Source organism: Eumetopias jubatus, unplaced genomic scaffold, assembly GCF_037043125.1.
Source record: "Eumetopias jubatus isolate StellerSeaLion01/CBP00866 unplaced genomic scaffold, mEumJub1_p1.0 scaffold_1, whole genome shotgun sequence".
NCBI classification, from domain to species: Eukaryota; Metazoa; Chordata; class Mammalia; order Carnivora; family Otariidae; genus Eumetopias; species Eumetopias jubatus.
The window spans coordinates 58,838,010-58,857,633 of NW_028274807.1; the positions used below are offsets into that span (position 1 = coordinate 58,838,010).

The 19,624-nt window shown below is 40.0% G+C and overlaps 1 protein-coding gene and 1 long non-coding RNA gene across 8 annotated transcripts in view; one reads left to right on the forward strand and one right to left on the reverse strand.

Annotated features, from left to right (window-relative positions):
• SIDT1 (SID1 transmembrane family member 1) overlaps window positions 1–19,624 on the forward strand; it is an 89,508-nt gene that overhangs the window by 22,626 nt on the left and 47,258 nt on the right. For 5 of the 7 annotated variants that reach the window (XM_028110593.1, XM_028110595.1, XM_028110596.1 and 2 more), the window contains 6 exons: window positions 3,121–3,242; window positions 4,387–4,557; window positions 14,330–14,375; window positions 16,749–16,850; window positions 17,470–17,553; window positions 19,323–19,410. In XM_028110593.1, coding sequence (XP_027966394.1) covers window positions 3,121–3,242; window positions 4,387–4,557; window positions 14,330–14,375; window positions 16,749–16,850; window positions 17,470–17,553; window positions 19,323–19,410 — 613 coding nt within the window. Of the gene's footprint in view, window positions 1–3,120; window positions 3,243–4,386; window positions 4,558–14,329; window positions 14,376–16,748; window positions 16,851–17,469; window positions 17,554–19,250; window positions 19,411–19,624 lie in introns of those variants that run through there. The other 2 variants (XM_028110594.1, XM_088024563.1) reach the window with 2 other exon arrangements.
• The window catches only part of LOC114214769 (uncharacterized), a 46,812-nt gene continuing 30,061 nt past the window's right edge, over window positions 2,874–19,624 (reverse strand). Inside the window, exons 4-5 of the long non-coding RNA XR_003610481.2 lie at window positions 7,458–7,599; window positions 2,874–3,318 (exon numbers count right to left, since the gene is read on the reverse strand). This is a non-coding gene — a long non-coding RNA (uncharacterized LOC114214769). The remainder of the gene's footprint in view (window positions 3,319–7,457; window positions 7,600–19,624) is intronic.

Here is a 19,624-nt window from a genome sequence, read left to right on the forward strand (position 1 = left end):
TGAGGATTTGAATGCCAAAAAGCACACTAACATTTGAGAATCACTCTCTTAAAGTGTGGGGAAACAAAATGGAGGGAAATCTCTTCTGGCACTAAGTACTTAAGAAGGGAGAAGGAAGCTGCATTCCTAGGTAAAGAAAAGAGAGTAGACAAGCTAAAGAGGAAGCTTGCCTTAGTTCACAGTTTTCCTTAGGTTTTACCTCAGTTCTGATTGCTGTAGATTTAAGCCAGACTACAAGGGTGCTCTCACACCACGTGCTGCATAATGCTGGTGAGTGTTTGTATTATGAACAGCAAAAGTGAGCTTGCTTCTGAACTAATGCATTTTGTCAACACTAGGGACACCAAAGATGAAGTTTACAGCTCCCTAAAAGAGCCAGGCAGGTAAACGGTTAAAATACTGTATGATTCACAAGATACCACTTCACACCCACTAGAACTGTAATAATCAAGAAGACAGCATCAAGTGTTGACAAGGATGTGGGGAAATTGAAACCCCTATATATTACCAGTAATGTAAATTGCTAGAATGTAAAAAGATGAATCTCTTTAGAAAACATTTTGGCAGTTCCTCAGAAAGTTAAACACAGAGTTACCATGTCCCGCAATAATTCTACTCCTAGGTATACACTCGAAAGAATTTAAAACATACTCACACCAAAACTTGTATATAAATGTTCAAAGCAGCATTGTTTGTAACAGCCAAAGAGTGGCAACAACCAAAATGTCCATAAACTGAATAATACATAAACAAATGTGGTGAGTGCATACAATGGAATATTATTTAGCAATAAAAAGAAAACTACAACGTGGAAGAATCTTGAAAACATTATGCTAAGTGAAATAAGCCAAATACAAAAGGGCATATGCTATTCCATTTGTATGAAATGTCCAGAATGGGTAAATTCAGAGACAAAATTAAGATTACTGGTTACCAGGGATTAAGGGAAGTAGGGAATGAGGAATGACTGCTAATGGGTACAGGGCTTCTTTCTGGAGTGATGAAAATATTCTGGAATTAGATAGTGGTGATAGTTGTACATCTCTGTGATTATATTAAAAACTACTGAATTGTACTTTAAGAGTGAGTTGTACAGTGTGTGAATGATATCTCTATTTTTTTTAAGATTTTATTTATTTGTCAGAGAGAGAGAGAGAGCACACGCACAAGCAGAGGGAATGGCAGGCAGAGGGAGACGCAGGTTCCTCACTGGGCAAGGAGGAGCCTGATGCGGGACTCGATCCCAGGACCCTGGGATCATGACCTGAGCCGAAGGCAGATGCTTAACCGACTGAGCCACCAAGGCGTCCCTATATCTCTATTTTAAAGAGCAATGGAAGAAGTGTCCAAGAAAAAAAAATAATAAATTGGACTACATGAAAAAAATGCTTGGTGGCTGTCTACAGGAAAAACTCACTTCCATTTTCTTCTGCTCACACTCGACACTTCTGATACCAGATGTGTGGGTTTTCTACACATCAAGTAATTCTGTGACACCAGGTGGGTGTCCTGCAGTCAGTTCAGTTCTACCTGGTTTTAGTATCAGATCTCATAGGTTAAGGGCTCAGTCCCACGAGACTGCCCACCCCCCCCCCCCACTTAAGATGCCAATTGCAAGTCCAGGTATTAGAGTAAATCTGAAAATTCCCAGAGCCGCTAAAGGCCTTGCCCTGTCGGATGAAATTGACATCTGAGGGGGCATAGCCCTGGGGATAAGAAGACTGGATCAGGTCCTGTCAATGAGGAGATGAACTATGAGAATGGTGAGGACATCATTGTGGGTAGAGGGTAAAGTCTGGATATGGACAGTTTGAAGGACATAGAAGCAGTAGAACTCAATGACCTATCGACTGAGAAGGCTAAAGGAGTAAGAATCAAGGATGACTCTCATCTAACGGTTCTCATTAGATGGAATAGCTTCCTGGTGAGGCCATTCAATAAGCAAGGAAATTCAGAAGAAATTAAAGTTAAGAGTGAAGAGAGTGATAGATTCCATTTCTGACAGGTAGAATTTGAGGTACTAGTGGAACATCCAGAACTTAGGGAAAAGGTCTGCACTAGAGGTAGGGTGTTGGCAATTATCAGCTGCAGCATAGTAGAGTTTAGGCACAAGAAAATGTTCCCTTCGTGAACAAGTGCTTCTTATCAAATTAATAAATTACTCTTGGATTGTTTCAACATTAAAAAAGCAAAGTGGTTTAATGAAGAATGATATAAGAGAACCAAATAGTAATTATATGATATCCATGTGGTTCTGTTTCCTCTGTTTCCATTTTGAACATGTATAGATCTTTCAGGGTTTAACTGCAAGATTTTCTTGTTTCATTTCTTGCCCCTAATAAAGAAGCTTTCAAGAGAATACTAAGGTTTTAATAAAGCAGGAGGGGAAATCTCATATGAAAGATCAGGTTTTACTTTTTCTTTCTTAACATGTCTTTTTTTCTATTTTGTTCTTTCCATATAGTCTATGGTATTATACAAAATGAAGGAAAACACCAGAACCATCTAGATCCAGGGCCACAGTTCAATTTTCTGTCTTTAAAACAGCCTTGAAAGTGTTAAATCCTTGGGGTTGATCTGTGTATTCAGAAGGAGCCATGGAGCTGCTGATAATAGAAAAGCATTTTGTGTCAGGGACTGATTTATGCCTTGGAGTAGGACAAAGAGAAGAATACTCAGCCCCTGTGGTATCTGTTGCTAGGGGAGCATCAGGCCATCTGCTAGGCTTTAATAAAACATGGCAATAACATTTTGGTTTGAAGCACAGAATAATTTTCCAAACCAAAATGAAAATTTGTCAGCAATTGAGGAGCTTGTAGGTTTTGTGTTTTGTTTTGTTTTTTTTTTTTTTGAAGACATTTGTATCTGTACCATTTATATTCAAATGAGAAGAGATATCAATATCTTTCTTTTTCTGTTCTGGGCTTATTCTCAAAACCTTGTATTGACTGCCCAATTCGAACTCCTCAGCCTGCCATTTGAAGCCTCCAGAATCTGGTTTCACTGAAGATCACGTCAGGTGGCAGCTATGATGTGTGTTTTTGTGTGTGTGTGTGTGTGTGTGTGCATGTATGTGCATGTGTGATTTGCCTTACCTTCTCTCTCTGCCCTGGCTCACAGGTGAATGCTGTTCGGGTGTATGTGAATAGTTCCTCAGAGAACCTCGACTACCCAGTCCTCGTCATGGTTCGCCAGCAGAAAGGGGTGCTGTCCTGGCAGGTTCCTCTGCTCTTCCAAGGACTGTAAGTGGATCTTCTCCTGGACAACTTCGCTACATTTGTTTTCTTTCAATGACCTAGACCTTAATTGGTGTTTTCCCTAGTAAAAGGAGAAATCAGACATTTGGAATGTTGATATCATATGCATCCCAAGTGCAAATAATGGTCATAGCACATAGCCCAACCTGTCCAAGTTTGTTCAGTTTCCATCCTCTTTTTTTGTCTTTTAAGTATGCTGGGCATGGAGCCAAATGTGGGACTTGAACTCACAACCCTGAAATCAAGACCTGAGCTGAGATCAAGAGTCAGATGCTCAACCAACTAAGCCACCCAAGCACCCTGACTCTTTGAATTCAGATAAGCACTCTACCTAGATATGTAGCACCTGGAAGAACTTTAAGCATTTTTAATTCTATCCAGAATATTCTGTAGCTCTTGGTTAGTAGATCATCCACTGAGGACAGGGCTAGGTTCAAGAGTCAGTGTAAATGAGTAATACCTCCATTCTCCAAAATGCCCACAGAGTGTGCATCCTTCATTCTATAGCATTTAAGTGCTACTAAGTGCTAGAAACTAGGGATACAGCAGTCGGGGGAGAGGAAAACAAAATCCCTGCCCTCATGTAGTTTATACTTTTGCAGGAGAAACTGTATAAGGTACTATTGCACTACTAAGAAAAAAACCAGAAGGCATTCAGACATAGGTACATAGTATGGCATTAACTCATTTTTAGTGGCTGAGTAATTTGAGGATTGAAATAGTAACTCTCATAGCCTTGACTTGGGCTCTGGGGCTTTTTTTTTATGTTCCATTTAGCAAAAGCTCAAAGAGTGGAAATATGAAATCAACTGATTGTTTCATCAGCACAATTTCCCCTTCAACATTTGGTATTTTTTTTCTCATTGAATTAGGAAGATGGTGTGACATAATATAGACACAATCAAAGTGAACTGGCCAGCACTGAAGAGTCCTCAAGTCCCTGTTATTACATCACACAAGCCTATGTCCAAAACTCAATCACTATCATAGGTCCAGTCTGAAATTTAAAACATAAGGACTTGAAAACAAATTTGGAGAGAAATGAAATAAGATTGGCTTTTTCTTCCTTGCTTGTTCACCAAGTCTCTCTTTCATTCTTGCTTGTTTTTCCTTCCATCGGCTGCTACAGATACCAGAGGAGTTACAAGTACCAGGAAGTAAGCCGCACCTTGTGTCCCTCAGAAGCAACCAATGAAACAGGACCTCTGGAGCAACTGGTAATTGTAGATGTCACCTCCATGGCTCCACTGGGCGCCCAGTACAAACTGCTGGTTACCAAGATCACGCACTTCCAGCTACAGTAAGCAGGACCTCTTGTGGCCTTTCTCAATTCATTTGTCTGCACATGCTCAGTCCAGTCTCCCTTCTGCCAAGTCAGCACTCAAGAAGGAAATTAGCCACTTGGCATATTGTCTTAGCAACTTCTGACCAGTCCTGCTCACAGGTGGGCAACAGGACTGTAATCTGTGCAATAGGGAAGCAGTAGGGACTGGTGCAGAGGGGAACAGTGCCCAGCCTCAGAGGCATGTCTATTCTCAGGGGTCTGTGTGAGGACCCTGCCTGCCTGTAGTCCAAGCAAGAGGCCCCGGTGACTGGGTACTTTTGTATTATGCGTCAGTACCACTCTCCTGAAGGAAGTTTTATTTTTCTTCTGAGGAAGACCTTAACCTATTTTCTTGTCCTTACTGCTAGTCCAGGTTTCTCCTTCCAAGTTAAGAATGTATACAGGTAGAAAATAGTGTCTTATGGCTTTGTCCTTTATGCAACAACTAATGACTATTTCCTCCTTCTCCTTGCACTACCATCCTTTGAAACAAAATCAGTTGTTTTTGAACTCATCTCAAATTGTTCGTATTAGACATACATATAATAAATTCAGTTGGGGGAATGGTCTCCAAGAGATCTGTTCTTTTCCAGAGGTTACTCCTGTAAAATATTGCATAAACCTGTGTGAAAATTTAAACAGAAAGGTCATTCCTTAATAAGGCCAGAGAGTTCAAGGAACTTTCTGCCCCATTCTCTTCTAAGATCAAGGCTTCTCAAGGCTTCAGACCACTTCGTCCTCTCTGTGTTTTAAATAAAATTTAAAAGAAACTATCATTAAATTGGTTCATTAAAATTAGAATTTGTACTCATCAAAATGTATCAGTAAGAGAACAAAAGGACAAGCCATAGACTAAAAGACAGCACATATAACTATAAAGGGTTCATAGCAGACTATATAAAGAACTCCTACAAATCAATAAGAAAAAACAGGTAAGCTCTTGGCTGCTGTCCCCATTATCACCCACCCTTCTGTGGCTCTGGTTTCTTATAGGCAAGAATCTCGGCACCAAGGAGTCTAGGTACTGCTGAGGGTAGAGACTAGCCCCCACATGTGCACAAGTTTGTGTACCCAAGTCTGTGTGCCCATAGGTCCAGACGCAGCTTCACTGGAACAAATAAGCTTTCTGAGGAAAAAATGAGGCAGTCTCAGGAGTAAAAACTGAGAAAATAATTTTGACCTAGACCTCTCACTAGAGCTTTGGAACAGAGAGTGAAGAGTCTCAGAAGGGGAGTCAATGTTTATATTTACCCAATGGAATAAAAATATATATTTTTTTTATTATAGTTGAGTATAGAGTAGTTGGTATGGAGACATTATGGCCTATATGCCTAAAATGTTTACTATTTGGCCCTTTGAGATATAAAAAGCAGATGAACATGATCAACAAGCTTGAACTAACTAATGTACTTAGGAAACTGTATCTCAAAATGATAGAATGCTTAACCTTTTCAAATGCACATGCAACATTTACCAAGGTTGCCAAGTTCTAATGCATATCTTGATAAATTTAAAAGAACTGAAATCCTGTATATGGAATTGAGACAGAAATCAACTATAAAATGGTGTCTATAAAACCCCCAAATGTTTGGAAATTAAGTAGTCTACTTCTAAATAACTTATGAGTCAAAAAAATAATAATTACCATGAAAATTAGAAAGTATTCTGAATGAATGATAATGAAAATATGACATATCCAAACTTCTGGGATGCAACTAAGCACTGCTTAGAGGAAAATGCATAGTTTCAGATATATATGTTAGAAAAGAAGACTGGCTGAAAATCAATGTGTTAAGTGTCCATTTCAAGAAGTTAGGAGGTGCCTGGGTGGCTCAGTCATTAAGCGTCTGCCTTCGGCTCAGGTCATGATCCGAGGGTCCTGGGATCGAGTCCCATATTGGGCTCCCTGCTCGGCAGGAAGCCTGCTTCTCCCTCTTCCACTCCCCCTGCTTGTGTTCCTGCTCTCGTGCTCTCTCTCTTTCTCTGTCAAATAAATAAATAAAATCTTTAAAAAAAAAAAAAGAAGTTAGGAAGTAAAACTCAAAGAAAGTGAAAGGAAGTAATGAAATAGCATAAAACAATGAAATAGAGAACAAATCAACAATGGACAAAATCAACCAAACCACAAATCAATTATTTGAAATGACTAGTAGTATTTTTATACCTGTTTTTTAAAAACATAAATAAGGCAAGCCCATTGGAAAAAAATAGGCAAGAGATTTGAACAGACACTTTACCAAAGAAGGTATCCAAAATGATCCCCCAAACACAATCTTACTGGCTATCAGAAACACAAATTAAAACTATAATGAGATTTCACTACACCTACCAGTTTCTATAATTTGAAAAGACTGACAATGTGATTTCACTCCTACTTATTATAAATCCAAGTCCTAAATATATAATTGTCCTATTCATCCAATGGAATGCTACACAACAATAAAAAGGTACAAACTATTGCTGTACCTGGCAACATGGATAAATCTCACAAACACAATGTTAAGCAAAGGAAGCCAGACAAAAGAAATACATAACTGTTCGATTCCATTTATACAAAGTTTAAAAATAGGCAAAACTATTCTGTAATGTTACGAGTCAGGATAGTGATAACTTTGGAGAGGAAAGAGGAAGTATATGGTTGTTTACCTGGTGAATTCATTCAGATATATACTTATGACTTGTGTTTTTTTCTATATGTTTGTTACACTTCAATAGAAAGCTTAATTTTTAAAAAATCAGAATATTTTTATTATATTTAAATTTTATTAAATTTAAATATTCAAATATATTTAAATCTTTATTATATTTAAAAATATATATTACTTTTGGCAGCTTATTTTTCTGATCAGAATGTCTTGTTCTATTATAAAGCTCACCTTAAATTTTCTAAAGCAGTTTATAAAGAAGTCTGTAGCCAGTGGAGTTGCTAGTAGGAATCAAATATTTATCTTGGTCTTCTCTGCAGCTCTTGACAATGTATACCCATACAGATGGATGGACAGATGGATGAATGAATAGCTAGAAAGATGGAGAAGTAGTCAACAGCATTTTTTCCAAGTCCCTTCACTAATTTTGGTGTAGAAAAAAGTGACATGATAATTTCAAGAGCAAAAAACCCCTCACTCCCACCTCTGGGGGAAAAAAAAGGCAGAAAAAGTTTTCTACCCTGATCAATTAAGTGAGAGTTTCTAGGAGGGAGGTTTGAGCTTAGAATATATATATTTTTTAAGTTTCCCATGTGATTCTAATGTGTAGCCAGAGTTGAGAACCACTACCTCTAAGCAATTTCTAAATATGGTGCTTACATTTAATTATTTTAATGCTTAAATCTATTTATGATATTAAACAATATGAGAATTCATGGTGATACATTTGAAGGATGTGGCAGCACATTACTTGAACAGAGTGCAGTTTTAACTGCGGAGAAGCTTCACATTTACTGATTGGTCTCTGTGTCTTTGACCTGTCACTGTCACCTGGTGGCAGTGTACTTGAATTCTAGAGCTGGTTTTCCTGGGAGGCTAATTAGACCCTTTGGAGAACTGAATTCTGTGAAACTGAAATCATAAGGTCACAACTCGGTGCAAGTGTTAATGAATGATATGCATGCTAGTAGAACTGCAAATCTATTCGCTCACATTGTTTTCTGTTTCCACCTCTTATAATGTGACTTGACCCCCGCAACCAGACATTCAGAGCATTTCAAAATGTACAGTTACTAGGGCTTTGATGAGAATAAGGTAAGTCTGAGAAGAGATGGTAACTGAAATATATATGCATCTCTTCCTCCTTGGCTCTGGATTGTCCCACACCAACCTTGCTGGTGACCCAGAAATCCAGAAGAGGATGGTAATGGGCAAGAGCTGGGGATTGTGGTGAGATCTGAAGTCTAGGTATTGAGAGAAACACTGAAAAATCAACTCGAAAGTCCTAACATGGCAGTTTCTGTTGTATATTTTTGAGTGGCAGACTAGAAGCTATGTGAAACATGTTTCAGGATTTTTTTTCCCCTAGAATCATGAATTTTAAGAATGAAAGGAACTTTGGAAGTTGAATCCACTCACCTCATTTTTACAGATGAGCAAAGGAGATGCCCAGAGAGGTTAAGTGACTTATCTAAACCCACATCTAGGAAAGAGTAAAATCAGGACTAGATTCTACTTCTAACTCCCAGTTCTGAGCTCTTCCCACAATAATATGCTATTTCTACTTTGTGTTTAAAACTGTCCTCCGAATTTTTATGTTGCCCTAAATATGTTTCTCAATTCCATGAAACATTTATTTATTTCAATCAAGTCTTAAAAACAAAATTCTGCCTTAAAGCCTTCCTCCCTGCCATCTTACTATCCCTCACCCACCTCCACACACACACACATGCACCTCTGCCACCACTCATTTTCCCAAATCCCAGTGACCTAGCATTCTGTGAAGCAGAGTGTGAAGTTGCAGACAGGGAAGAGCCCGAGGATGTAGGGGCAGGCAGGCACCGGATCATGGGGTGGGAGGAGCTTGGAAGCGTTGTGAGGAAAGGTAGTTGTCTAGGTGGTAATAGTTGTTTGGAGGACTTGAAGGGGACAAGACTGGAGGCAGAGAAATTAGAAGGCTTGCTGCAGTGGTCAAGGTAATAATGAGATGAACTGAAGAATTTAGAGATGAAATTGGCAAAACTTGATTGGACATGAAGAGTGAGGGAACTGGGAGAGTCAAAGATGGCCTCTTCCCTTGTAAATGGTGGTGCCACTGAGGAAATGAGAAGGTTGAGGAAGGAAGGAAGAGATGGTAAGTTCACTTTGGGACATGTTGAACTTGAAGTGCAGATGTTGGGTAGAATGTTGGATATACAGCAGCCTGGTGCTCAAAAGAAAGTTCTGGATTACAGATAGCAGCCTGAGTAGAAGTGCTTCAGGGAGGCTGGTCCACACAGTGCCAGAGGTGGAATAACAGGAGACAGCACAGAGAAACACATAGTAGTACCTAATCCTTGATCTTTGAGATCCTGTATGCTGCGCTAGAGAGTTGTTGGGTTTTTTTTAAGATTTTATTTATTTATTTTAGAGAGAGAGCATGCTCGCAAGCAGGGGGAAGAGCACAGGGAGAGGGAGAGAAAAAAACCCCAAGCAGACTCCCTGCTGAGCATGGAGCCACACACAGTGCTCAATCTCATGACCCCAGGATCATGACCTGAGCCAAAATTAAGAGTCAGATGTTTGACTGAGCCACCCAGGTGCCTAAACTCCACCTTTCAGGTTATGGGAGCTACTAAAGCTTTTAAGCAACACAATAAAATAAACAAATCTGATTTTTAAAGATGAATCTAGTAGTCACATGGAAGATGAATTGGAGAGAGGAGAGGGTAGAGACAAATAAGAAAATAAAAAGTTACTTGAATAGAGAAAAATAAAGAATGATTAGGAACTGAACATACTATAGCAGCAACAAAGTTGTAAGGGAGAAAAAGAGTCAAGTAATATATACATAGGGATAATCCACAAATTAAAAAAAATACATGCGGCAGAATAAAAAATACAGTCCTACGTGAGTACTTGCAGGCTTCAACCGTCCTCCAGCCTTCTAAGTAGGGATTTGAGTCTGTTTTGAGAGGCTTTTGAGTGAAATCACACAGCTACGATGCTGTGGAAAGTAGATTTTTTTGAGGAAATGGGTAAGTGAGGAGGCTTTTAGACCCTTTTGCCATGTGTCATACTGTGTAATCACCCTTCGGTATTTGGGGGTAGACTACAATAATGATTTCCATTACTTTTCCAATTTTTTTCTTATTGAATGCTATATTGGGCAAAGATCGTACTTCAGGTGAGTCAGGTACATCGGGTTACTTATACATTAATAGAGTCAGGAAGACGTGGTGATCAATCAAATGTGGAAGCTGATAAAGAGGGAGTCCCCGATGACTCCAGCAATGATGTCAGAAGTCTGGTGAGGCTTACTAGCAAAGAGCCATAGTGGGTCGGGATCAGGAAAATGACAGCACATTCCGTTTTGATCCTGTGGAGTTTGAAGTGTTTGAGGGGCAGCCAAGCACAGAAGTCCAGCAGACGATCACTCTTCCCTGACGGGAGCTAAAGGGATAGCCCCGGGCTAGACAGGGAGACTTGAGATTCATTGATATTTTTTTGTGAGTTTTGCGGCCATTGAATATATATGTGATTTTTAACTGAATATGTATATATAAGGTACGTGGCTAAGGAAAATGAGAAGGTCAAGAGTAGCGGGTAACATTCTTATGTAAGGGATGGTCTGAGAAACAGGAGTTATCAAAAGAAGCTGAGCAGGGGCGCCTGAGTGGCTCAGTTGTTAAGCGTCTGCCTTCGGCTCAGGTCATGGTCCCAGGATTCTGGGATCAAGCCCCGCATCGGGCTCCCTGCTCCGCGGGAAGCCTGCTTCTCTCTCTCCCACTCCCCCTGCTTGTGTTCCCTCTCTTGCTGTGTCTCTCTCTGTCAAATAAATAAAATCTTTAAAACAAAAAAAAGAAGCTGAGCAGACATAGCAGAGGTGCGGGAGGGTGCAGAAGAAAACTCAGAAAAGCAGGTGTCACAGAGCCCAAGGGAGGAAAGAGTTTCCAGAGGGACTGGTCATCAGATCCAATGCCACAGAGAGGTAAAGTTAAGGCTGAAGTCACTGGATTTAGCAAATAGGAGGTGACTATTACCTGCAGCAAAGGCAACTTCAGGGTGATGGTGGGGAAAGAATCCTGACAGCCGTGGGGAGAGGAAAAGATGAATGAGGGATGAAAGCAGAATACGATTTTAAGAAGCTGGTTTGTGGAGGAGAGGGAGGATAGAGAATGACATCAAGGGAGCAAGATACAGAAAAAGGGGAGGCATTTTGTTGGGTGGGGTTTTTTTTATTTATTTTGAAAGTGGTTGCTATTAGTATAGATTTATAAGCCAAGGGTGTATAAAATTCATAGGACATTGAATTTTATAGAAGCAGAGTCCCAGAGAAGGAAAGAAAGGACGCATGCAGAGTTTATACTCAGACCGGAGCGATGAAGTGGAAGGTCACACATGATCAGAGGTTGCTGGAAGGGTTGTGGTGAGCGAAGGGAGTTCGTAACAGATGGCCGTAAGGAGATAACAGGGAATGATATTCTGAAGTCGATAGTCCAAGTGAATAATAGGGCATCGTTTCCTTCAGCAAACAAAGTGGGGGTTTTGCACACACACTGGGCTCTGTGCCAGGGGCTGGCTATCACAGGATGAAGAAGATGCCGGGAATCTCACAGTCTTCTCTGGTACTCACCCCCAAAACGACTTAGCTTTTATCCCTGCCTCTCTTCCCACCCACCCTCTCTTTCCATCCCCCTTTCCTTGTTCTTCCATTTTATTACTCTCCTGGATGGATGTCTCCTCTCACTGTTCTTCTCCCGTCTCCTTTATCTGCACACTGAGCTCTCTGGACGCCATCTGGTCCTTTTCTCTTCCCCTCTCCCTCAAACGAAGCAAAACAAGGGAACCAAGTCAGCTTTGAGTTTTTCTTATTTATCGAATAAACATTTGTTTCCTGTGCTTAATTTGTTTAAACAATTGGTTGAAGATTTTATGCTTTTTTTCTTCTAAAGTTGTGCAGGAGTCTCAATTAGCTTTGTTCTACTGGTTAACGACTCATAAATAAACCTTCCCCAACCTGTGGCAGGGCCCCCTGGGGAAGGAAGCGACATGTTTCATCTGCAACAGACACAATGTTTATTTTGCATACACTGTTGATTCTGTAGAGAGGACTTAAATGCTATAGTCTTAAAGAAAATAATGGTTTTGAGGTTTGTATGTATTATACCAGTAAGGAAAACATGAAGAACGAGGGGAAAAAATCATATTGATGCCCATACATTCAGTGTTACAACTGGAATTCAAATGATAAGGGAGTATACAAGAGAAATTTCTGGCCAAAGAAAACGTTGCATCTGAAATCTCCTGCTGTCTGTTGCTAGCCAAGAAAATCCGTGTCTTTTTCTTTCCCCTGACCTGGCAACTGAACCAAACTCAGGCCCCGTGTTGCCCCGGTAACAGCAGATGACACCACACTGCTGAGAGGGAGCCCCCCAGCCACACGCAGCACAGGGGTCCCGACTCTGGTCTTGGAATCTCAGGAGTTAACACACAACTGGGTTTGACACTGACTTTGGCTTCTTTAGCTGACTTTGGGCCACAAGTCTTGAACCGCGCTTCAACAGAAGCAGTCCTTGACACTGATCATTTCTGTTGGGAGTAGCTACATAAAAAATTGCACCCATTGCTAAATTCTGTGCCCAGTCTGCCAATAGCCTAAAATTGTTGGTCATTTAATTTAGAAATAGCACTCAAGTTTTATGACTTCTAAACAACGCCTCCAATTATAAACTTCTTGTTAAATGTTTTGACGTGTCCTTTATAAAGGAATCTTCAGTAAAGTTTTTTAAACTGTTCTAACTTTTATCAAAGGAAAATTAGTGGAGAGGAAGACTCTTTAGGGAGCACCAAGGGATGAAGTTGGGAAGGGGCCCCAGGACAAGTTCAGGTTCAGGTTCCCTGAAATGCAGGCCAGACTGGCGGGGTGGGGACAGACTTGTCCCCAGGTGCCAGCACTGAGAATGCAGTGGGCTTGTGTGAGTGATCTTCACGGCTAAAGATGAGGCAGGAGCCAGAAAGCACAAAAGGCCAAAAACAGCCCTTACAAAACTGTAGAGAAGACCAATTTGTCTTTGTGTTTTCCAGCTTCTTAACCCGGTTCATGTGTGTTCATGCCAGCCAGCATTCTGTACTACAAGGGTGTGCTTCCCACAAGCTCCTCACACTTGCCTTTCCTCAGGGCAGGATTCAGGCTGTCTTTCACAGAAGAACAAAAATATCTAATAAAATAGTTCACAATAAGGTGCACCCAGGTGGCTCAGTCAGTTAGGCGGCTGCCTTTGGCTCAGGTCGCGATCCCAGGGTCCTGGGATCGAGCCCCGCATCGGGCTCCCGGCACTCCGCCGGGAGCCTGCTTCTCCCTCTCCCTCTGCCTGCCTCTCTGCCTACTTGTGCTCTCTCTCTCTCTCTCTGTCAAATAAATAAATAAAATATTTTAAAAAAATAGTTCACAGTAAATTACCAACTGGATAGAAAACAGCTTCATTGTATTCTTTTGGTGGTATTTGCATTTTAGAGGACGGCCTTAGAAGGCAGTGCGTAAACTGAAGAGGACACGGTCTTGGACAGGAATTTTAGCTGGTGTGGCAGGCAATTGGAGAAGTGCTTGGAGGCAGGAAGGGTATGCTTCTAGCCCCAGAGCCCCTCCCATGGTGATGATGTGTTCACCACATTTAAAATAATGATCTTTTGGCATGGATGCATCCAAATTATTTTGTAGTGTGACCTACATTATCTAAAAAGGACCTCAAGCCTTTTCCTCTCTTTTTCAGCCCGATTCTGACACCCAAACCCTGTGCTTGGTTGTAAAACCTTAAGAGAATCCAAAGGGCAAAAGTGTCTGCAAAAGCAAACAAGTAATTACTTTTATAGGTATGACATCATGGTTATATAAAGACATAAAATCGATCCTCTTCCCAATTTTATCATTCTTGAGAGCTGAAACCAAATCTTCATGCTGTTTACTTTGTCAGTTTGATGGGACTAGAACTCATTTCACAAAGGATAAGGCTTTCCTTACATCAACTTTCGGATGGTTTTCTTTTACAGAAATCATTTTTGCTTGCTAACTTAGCTTCTCTCTCACTTTTCCCCCTTTTCCCTCTCCCACATACATTTCTCAGGACAAATGTTGCCTTTCACTTCACTGCCAGCCCCTCTCAACCTCAGGTAAGTGAAGGGTTTCAAGGTTATCATGATTCTACCTGTTGACAATACCCTCCAAAAAGCCATGGTAATAGGCAGAGTCAGCATGCGGTGTTGCCCTTGACTTTTTACAACTTGTGATATATTTACATTTTTGGCGTGTTGTTCATATTACTGGGATTTTAGACACAACGTTTAATCTTTTCACCTTAGTTGGTATGAAATAGGAGGCATGACATCTGTTGGCAGATGTTCCTTGGCTCAACTTTTAGCAAATTGTGTGCCTGTTATGCACCAAAGACAGTATTAGACTGTCCTAGGTGCTGGGGATACGAGGTGAAGAAGAAAGAGATGCAACTTCTGCCCTCATGGACCTTGTAATCAAAATGGGTGCTGGGGGGCCAGGGAGTAGAAGGCAAAACACAATACAGGTACACAAATAGTTAATTGACCTAGAAATGCAATAAAAACAAGACAGACTTTAATTTCTACAGTGTTATGGGTAGAATAAATTAGTTATTCCTGTCATAAAGAGAGACCAGGAATGCTGACATGAGAAGAATTAGATATTTGTGCTGTGTTCTCCATTAAACCATAATCATAAACAGAATAAATACTTGAAAACTTTGATTTAAGCCACTTTTCTGTTGACACCTCTAGCTACCTTCCTTTTTTCTTTCTTGGCTTCTGAAAGAGGAAAGTCTATGCAATAGCAAGTTTATAACAGATTTATTTAATGTCCTGATATTTTTTGTAAATCTTCTGCAGGCTGTTATACAGCTTAGGTCATACCTGGCTACTTAATTTTTTGTTTTGGATATGCTAAAACTGGGCTTAACATATATATGGATACTGGTGTAATTCGATTACAGACATTTATATGCTGGTAAATATTTAACAACCAGTTCCCAGAGAGAAACTCCTGATTTGTAGCATTTGCCCATTTCTGTGGTGAAAATACTTGTATTCTGGCTAATCTCAAACTGCCAACATGACGTCCTTGAATACAGAGTTGGGAAGAGATGTGTGCAGTCAGCTCTCCAAACCTGTATGAACCAACTCCCACACATCTTTTAAGAGCTAAATTTCCCATCAGTGAGAGCTTCCACAGTGCATATATACTGCCACCCAGTGACAAAACCAACTCCTACAGTACATAGGAATATATATGATACTCATTATTGCTAATGGTGATCACTGTAATGCTCTTGAGTTACTAAGTTCGGCTTTCCTAAGAACCAAAAATCCCTTTTGAGAATTCCAGAGCATTTACCTTTGGAAGAGCCCTGTATTATATGTATTTGAATCAAGCTCCAAAATGAAAGGTCCAAATGAAGTGGGTTCTTGGGAGTGTTGCCATCTGTTACAAGGCATGAACAGACTTCCAAACTGCAGTGTTAATGACACTCCTTAATCTTGAGGTTATTTTTTCCCCCATCGGAAGGCTGTGGATTATTGGACAACATTATATTTTTATTGCTCTGGTTCTCAGTATAAGGTTAGTAAAGAGGATGCTGGAATACAGAATTAAGTTTTAACATGTTTTGCCTCTCCTTTCAACTGATAGATTTATTAGAGTCCTAGGATATTGGGCTTGTTTTGGCTGGTGTCCTCAAAATCTTAATGTCGAGCTTCTCAAGCAGTTACCACATTTATAATTATTGGACAGAAGTCTCCTTTCTTCATTTATTGGCAACATGTTTAAAAATCAGGGTTAACAAACAGTGGATTCATAATCTAATCTAGGTAAATTGGTATAACTTCTTTCTATTATAAATACTTCCTGATTCTGATGATACCTGAGAAATCATTTTGAAGATATCTCAGCCTGCTCCAAATTGTGAACATATTTCAAGGCGCTAGAAGTGGTGCTTGATCTTTGAATGGAAATATTGTCTGGCTATATGCCAGCCAGGAAACAAATTCTTTAACAAGAAGTCTAGGGGCAGGGTAGGTCTAGTGGTAATTCTTGCCTAAAGGAAGTTTGTTAAGAATCTTGAAGAACAGGCTTATCTGCTTTTCAGTGTGGAGCTTCCTATTTCAAAATGATCACATAGAAGTAAATGTTGTCTCATGTTACATCTTGAATATCCCTAGTTCAAAGGGTTGGGGGGATCTTCTTAAGCAGAAACTGGAATGAAGTACACGAAAGTTTAGTTGAGAAAGAAATGCTAACAAATGAAATGACAACATTGTCTAAAATGGCTACCGTGTTTTGTTCACTGCTGTATGCCTAATATCTGGCTCAGAGCCCAGAGCCCTGCACACAGCAGTTGCTCAATATATGTGAGATGAATGGCTGACTGAATTAATGGAGATTGTAAAACCAGTTTGAGTTCATAACTGTAAACATTCTTTAATATTAACAAATCATTTCTTTCTTTTTCTTATTCTCAGTATTTTCTATACAAATTTCCTGATGATGTGGACTCAGTTATTATTAAAGTCAGGTCTGAAATGGCTTATCCATGTTCTGTTGTCTCAGTCCAGAATATCATGGTGAGTCTTAACAACTTGTCAACCTTTCAATATGGAGCATAATATTGTCCCAGGATAAATGAAAGAGGAGGGTGGGGACCATGTCATCCTCTTACCCTGCATCGCCTGCAAAACTGCTAAATAAAACAGTATCTTGTGCACACAAGTGGATCATCTGTTTGGAGACACTGATTTGGGGAGATGGAGACTAGTGGACTCCTCACCAAAATAAACGAAGGAAAGAAGGAAGGGAGGGAGGATCATAACAAAGAATATGGAAGGCCAAATCGTGGACTGCACAAGAAACATAGAAACCTACTGTTTATTCTAGATTTTAAAATTTTTATTGTAACCATAGGCCATTTCTGTCTCATAATGTGTTAATAAAAAATGGGAAAGGTGTTGTACACTTTAAGACAATGTTTTCAGTTCTCTTTGATATAAAGTGAACTTTAGAGAACTTTAGAAGACAAGGCACCGAGTTTTAGGAGGACTGTTGCGTGACTTTTCTTGGAGAAAATGTTTCCTGGTTTTTGGTTTAGTAAGGAACCCCTTGCTCTGTGATCCAGGAGGAATGTGTGGTGTGTATAGTATGGCTTTAGTGATGCTTTCTTTTTTTTATCCTTCATGCACATTACAGTGCCCAGTGCACGATCTCGACCACAATGTGGAATTTAATGGTGTCTATCAGTCCATGACCAAGAAAGCTGCCATCACACTGCAGGTGAGACATCACTTCTGTGGTCAGTATTGTCAATGACAATACACAGTTTATTCACAATACACAGTCAGGTCACCTGTTGGACCAGCATCCAGAAGGTATCATCATTCACTGTGTGCCTTGGATATCTTTCCTTTATGATTGGTTTTAAAATCAAGATTGTGGGGCACCTGGGTGGCTCAGTCAGTTAATCATCTGCCTTCAGCTCAGGTCATGATCTTGGAGTCCTGGGATCAAGTCCCACATCGGACTCCCTGCACAGTGGGGAGTCTGCTCCTACTCCCTCTTCCTCTATTCCTCCCCATCCCCCAGTCGTGCTCTCTCTCTCTCTCACTCTTGCTCTCAAATAAATAAAATTTAAAATAATAAGAGTAAAAATAAGTAAAATAAAATAAAACAAAGATCACTACTCCTGAAATCAAAGCCCAGGCCATGGTGGACAATGCTACTCTGCCATTCCCCTTGGGAAGTCTTAGGAACCCATGATGCAGTGGAACATATATCTGACAGATTGCTTAGAGAGGTAAGGTGAGATGCCAATCTCCTCATTGGGGGATGCCAATTTAGCGTGAAGTTTGATCTATTCAAAGGAATCGAACATATTCTAATACTCTGTATACCTATAACAGTAACCAAAAAAGGACTTCCATTCTGGACAGAATGGATAGGTTCAAAGGAATATAGACCACATGTGTATAGCGGTTTGCCCTTTTGTCATTTGTAATTAAATTATTATTTCAATGACAGTTTTATAGCAAAAATGAACATATATCATGTCAGTAGATTTTCAAAGAGATTCTGTCTCTGTCTTTAGGGTGGGTTTATTTAAGTTACTTACAACTTGGTCTGTTGTCCAGGGTAAGGTGATACTGTTTACTAAATAACAAGGAATGAGGAGAGGTTAATTATAATTTAGCTATCAAATGTAAAAAGCCCTATTAGGCTTTAATTTCCTAGTGCCTCAGTTTTGATATGCCAAATATCTGTTCTTGTTCACTCATGAATAAGGAGACTGGGATACAGAGAAGTAAACTTAGAGAAAGTTAAAGCCAGGACTATAACTCAGGTTGCCTCACTTAAATCTTTGCATCCTTAACCTAAATTATTTAATTGTGGCTGTGTGACTTTTAGGAAAGTCATTTATCATTAGATTATTTTTATTTTTTATTTTTTAAAGATTTTATTTATTTATTTGAGAGAGAGAGAGAGCACACATGGGGGGGAGGGAGCAGGGAAGGGCAGAGGGAGAGGGAGAAGCAGAATCCCCCCACCACCGCTGAGCAGGGAGCCAGACTCAGGCTCGAGCCCAAGACCCTGAGATCATGACCTGAGCTGAAAGCAGACGCTTAACCAACTGAACCACCCAGGCACCCCTGTCATTAGATTTTTAAATAATTAAAGCTTAATATAGTGAACCTAAAACACTCTAAAGTATGCTAATTTTAAAAACATAATATACAAGTATTAATTATTAAACATAGGCTGTTAACATATTTTTTACATGGGACCTATTACAGTTCTAAGCACCTAAGTGGACACAAGATAGATTGAAATTAGAATAGTGTATCTACTTGAATTTTTTGTATGTAACAATTATTTTATTGTGGATAAAATCTGGAGTAAATCATGGGTATCTGAAGGTTGTTTCTAAGAAATTAGGGGGCAGGGGTGAACTTCATTTTTCTTCTCTTTCCTCTCAGTTCACACCACCATGGATTTTCTCCCCTTTTGCTATCCTTTCTTGCTATCACAAGTTGTTCTATCTTATGCAGAAGAAGGATTTTCCAAGCGAGCAGTTCTTCGTGGTATTTGTGATAAGGCCTGAAGATTATACCTGCGGAGGATCTTTCTTTATCCAGGGTAAGAGATAGGAATGCTTGCTACTTAGAAAAACCTAATGAAATGGAATAGGAGGGAAGGCAAAAGCTCACAGTGGCCTCACTGAGGGTCATCAGCAGTGACTTGCAAGGCAGTCTGAGAGATATTTGAAAAAAATATATAAGGAAGAAAATGATCAGTCTAAAGCTATTGTTGATACTACAGAATGTCACTTAGTGCCCTACATCTTTTCGAA